The sequence below is a fragment of the Thermobia domestica genome, chromosome 14, assembly GCF_964235325.1.
Source record: "Thermobia domestica chromosome 14, izTheDome1.hap1.1, whole genome shotgun sequence".
Taxonomy (NCBI): domain Eukaryota; kingdom Metazoa; phylum Arthropoda; class Insecta; order Zygentoma; family Lepismatidae; genus Thermobia; species Thermobia domestica.
The window spans coordinates 29,993,945-29,995,793 of NC_137467.1; the positions used below are offsets into that span (position 1 = coordinate 29,993,945).

Consider the following 1,849-nt stretch of genomic DNA (forward strand, 5'->3'; position numbering starts at 1 on the left):
GTCCGTAATAAACAGAAGAATATCTTGATGTTTTACACCATCCGGCCAAAGTAAATTCAGTGAGGAAGTGAACAATTGAGCAATTGCTGTACTATTTGTTTTTGGCAGTTCCTCACACGCTAGAAGAAATATTTTGGGCTGTTGATCATGTTCCATTGTACCAATTACAACATTAGCAAGGAACCGTCCCGTGGCATCGGTCGTTTCGTCAATCGAAACCCAAATTTTTTTTCCCACTAACTTCTTTCCTAATTCTTTCAATAACAACCGTCTACGTAATTTTTGCGCAGTGTTGACTCACTCGGTACCTGTTCACTTGTGTACTTCGACAAGAAACGCTTCAAGGAGTCATTTTGTAATTTCCACAGAGGTATATCTGCTTCTAAGAAAGCCTTACACAAATCTGCAGAAAACTGAGACTGCCGACTAGTGGTAGCGTACGTAGTAATCAGTGAAGGTTTTGCTAATTTTTGTTTTGCATTTGAAGCAGATTTATGCTTTGCAGTTTCTAAATGTTGTGTAACGTGGTATTTTTTCGCACAATTCACTGTCTTTTCACACACTTTACAATAAAGGATGGTTCCGTCAGTTGAAAACACATCACAACCGAAAGTCTTCACAAAATTATTCAATTTACTCTTCAAAGATGTGGCTTCCTTAGGCATCTTAAGAATAACTCCTTTTGCTCACAAAACCACGCACACACGATATTAGAAACCACACGGCCGGTCACAAGGCGAACACTATGCTGAAATGAGAACTTAAAGAACATTAATTCTTTTGTGCATCTGTGCAATGCAACGCTGTTGCAAACAGGAGGAAGTGGGAGGGGAAAATATGGATCATACTGTGTCATTGATTTCGGCGACGTTCTTTTATTGTAGCGGGGTGAAGTTTGACCTTGACCTGCCCATAAGTTAGTTTCTCTTAATCTTATATTTCTCGGAAGAGGCAGAATCCTTTCTTGAAATACAACATTATATATTTTTCCCAATGAAGTCTTATTTTGAAGAAAATGCATAGAATAGGCAAAATTAGGCATTAATGCAATTATTTAGGCAGTAAGGGGCAAAATAGGCAAAATAAAATTGGCTTAAATTGAAACTATTACCCACCATATAAACTTTAAAACGTTATTTTTGTTCATATCTTTAATATTAAAGAATAGGCATTTTGCCTAACATCCGGTCTCTAATCATAACTTTAAATTTTCTTTTCCATTTCTTTCTGTGAATACTCTAATTGTTGAATTCAGAATATAAGTATATTTCTAAACAAGTACAGTATAGAAATACGAATCGTTTTACACAGCAATGTGCTTGTCAGAAGTGTAAATAAAGTAAATAATACTATATGCTATTTGCATATATACGTTTGCCAGGCTGCAGAGTGTAAATATAAGGTGTCGTTGGTATTGGGAGAAGTGAATTTCGATTCGTGCGAATCGTCGACGTGGTGGTCAGTGCTTGAGAATTATATTTAGTGGCGTATGGATTTTAATGTATAGAATGTAACTGTTTTAGACAGTTGTTGGGCGTATTTAAAATTTGGGTGCCTGGAAAATAAATCTCTACGATATGAAATATAAATAAATAAATAAAGTAAGTAATGATATATAATAATAATGTGAGTGTAATTGAATAATAAAATACCCTAATGTATATGTGAGCCCAGTTACTCTTTCGCCACTGGTTAGGGTCGCGATTCAAATATAGTTGTATGTTCGTGCATGATATTGAGTGGTTCAAGCAATGTCCGTCACATCGAAGATTCGTATAAGGGGAATGTTGTATACATGGCTGTCTATGTTTACCCTTTGTAACTTATTGGTTAACCGTATTCAAATTGA

At 35.6% G+C, this 1,849-nt stretch overlaps 1 protein-coding gene across 1 annotated transcript; it reads right to left on the reverse strand.

Moving 5' to 3' along the window:
• Positions 1 to 257: 257 nt before the first annotated feature.
• Positions 258 to 665, reverse strand: LOC145669767 (CGG triplet repeat-binding protein 1-like). Its single transcript, XM_081738105.1, has one exon. It carries the CDS (start codon positions 663 to 665, stop codon positions 258 to 260), a length of 408 nt encoding a protein of 135 aa, XP_081594231.1.
• Between the last annotated feature and the right edge of the window lie 1,184 nt (positions 666 to 1,849).